This window comes from Lathyrus oleraceus, chromosome 2 (assembly GCF_024323335.1).
Source record: "Lathyrus oleraceus cultivar Zhongwan6 chromosome 2, CAAS_Psat_ZW6_1.0, whole genome shotgun sequence".
Lineage (NCBI taxonomy): Eukaryota > Viridiplantae > Streptophyta > Magnoliopsida > Fabales > Fabaceae > Lathyrus > Lathyrus oleraceus.
The window spans coordinates 351,245,890-351,248,089 of NC_066580.1; the positions used below are offsets into that span (position 1 = coordinate 351,245,890).

Consider the following 2,200-nt stretch of genomic DNA (forward strand, 5'->3'; position numbering starts at 1 on the left):
CGGCCTTCGAAGGCCAAAATATACATCACCTCTGTCAGAGTATATCTTACAGGCAGAAGTACCCCCTAGAACCAAAATCCCCAAATTCACTAAGTTTTTTGGTGATACCACTGAATCCACTATTGAGCACATGGCTATATATTTAATTGAGACAGGAGATATGTCAAACAATGAGAGCCTTAGGATAAAGTTTTTTCCAAGTTCTCTCACAAAGAATGCCTTCACATGGTTTACCACCATGCCCCGAAGTTAGATCCACACTTGGAACCAACTAGAGAGAGTGTTCCATGAGCAATTTCACATGGGACAAATGAAGATAAGTCTGAAGGAATTGGCTAGTATTAAACAAAAGTTTATTGAGCCAGTTGATGACTATCTGAATAGGTTTCGATTACTCAAAGCTAAATGTTTTATGCAAGTGCCAAAGCATGAACTGGTCGAAATGGCCGCTTGGGGCCTTGACTATTCGATTAGAAAGAAATTAGATACCTAATATCTGAGAGATATGGCCCAACTGGTTAATAGGGTCCGACAGTTAGAAAGTTTGAAGGAAGAAAAGGATAGGGAAAATAAAGGTAAAAGGGTAGCCTATGTCGATTTCAGAAATGAGGATGAAGGGTCATGTCATGGACTTTTAGACTTCGATGATAACGAGATCGACCTTGCTGAATTGAAGCAAGGGCCACCGTACGCGTGTAAATTTTTGGCCCCTTCGAATGGAAAAAACCATGTCGAACCAAAAAAGAATGATAAATTTCCCAAGAAAACTTATACTTTGGATGTTACAAAGTGTGAAGTAATTTTCGACTTGTTAGTTAAGGATGGTCAAATGATAGTACCTCTGGGTGCTAAAGTACCTCCTTTAGAACAGAGAAAGAAAATAGGGTTTTGCAAATACCATGGTTTTCTGGGTCATAAAACGTCTCAATGTTTTCTTTTCAGGGATCTTGTGCAGAACGCCATCCAAGAAGGGAGACTCAAATTTGGAGACAAAACACGGAGCCAGATGAAGATCGACTTTGATCCTCTGCAAGTAGTTGATGCCCATTATACCGAGCCAGAGGAAGTGAATCTAGTCGAAGCACTGATGATTTCGACATAACTGAAGTCACTGAAGACTTTGTCAATGAACTTGTTATGGCTAAGGTTACTGAATACCTCGAGCAGGAATCTCTTAATGACTTCATTCAAAAAGTTGTGGGAGATACCACTAACAACAAAGTTGATGTCTCTGACACTGAGGACGCTGAAGGTTCCAAGCTGATGATAATTACCAAGGAAACCGCTGATGGTTTCATACAGATAGACAGGGCCATTGAGGGCCTTCAAATACAATTCCAAAAGTTAGACATCACTTAAGATGTCAACATGGAGGTTAATATGGTCGAGATATCCCAAGAAACCTCCATGGAAGTTGACTATGAATGTCGACAGGAAGAATATAACAAGATCGTCTTCCCTAAAGAGGACGAAACGATGTCTGACTTCCTCCGAAGGTGCTAGAAGAAGCAATCGGAAGTCATGTTGTGCCCTCGGTGTAGTGATGTGTTCGACAAGAAGGCGACTCAAAATCTCGAAGGGGTAAGGAGAGTGAATCGCCAAGAGGGTCGTAAAGCTTTTCAAAATCATCAGGTTGTTCAGCCCATAAGGGCTTTCGATCCCAGAAGATACTATGATCCTAGACGGCCAATGGTGAAACTTGGTGAAGCCAAGAGAATAAGGTCAGTTACTAAGCCCATTTCCTTCAAACCTAGTGCGGAGGCTTAGAATGGCAAGTGGGTCAAGCTAGTTGATGGCATGAAACACGGTTAAGGGAAATGGCAGAGCTTCGAAGTCGAAAGGGGTTTGTCATTAGCTTACCGTAGGGAATTTCGGGCTGACAAAAGAATTTCTCATGTGTCTGAAAATTATAAAGGGAAAAACCCTATGAAAAGGTCTTAATGGAGGAGGGAGCAGAGGAGAAGGAAAGCCCAGAGAGATGTTGGTGAGAGAGACAAAGCTAATTCTAGCACCAACGTACCTGCGAAGCCAAGGGAAGACTCAAGCTTCATCAAAAGAAAATTCAATGATCCAACAGAAGTGGCCAGAGAAAGATATAATCAAGTGGTTGTTGAAGATGAAATGTTGACTGATAATTATAGCACCTCAAATTTGCACCCCCCATTCATGCATTCATTTCATTTTTTTAGGTTATTTATCA

At 41.3% G+C, this 2,200-nt stretch overlaps 1 protein-coding gene across 1 annotated transcript; it reads left to right on the top strand.

The window, feature by feature from the left end:
- Window positions 1-505: 505 nt before the first annotated feature.
- LOC127123231 (uncharacterized) lies at window positions 506-1,102 on the top strand. Its single transcript, XM_051053469.1, has one exon. The coding sequence runs from the start codon at window positions 506-508 to the stop codon at window positions 1,100-1,102; it is 597 nt and encodes a 198-aa protein (XP_050909426.1).
- Window positions 1,103-2,200: the final 1,098 nt, after the last annotated feature.

Coding starts and splice junctions, on each gene's coding strand:
- LOC127123231 (XM_051053469.1), top strand. CDS start 506: ATGGCCCAACTGGTTAATAGGGTCCGACAGTTAGAAAGTTTGAAGGAA.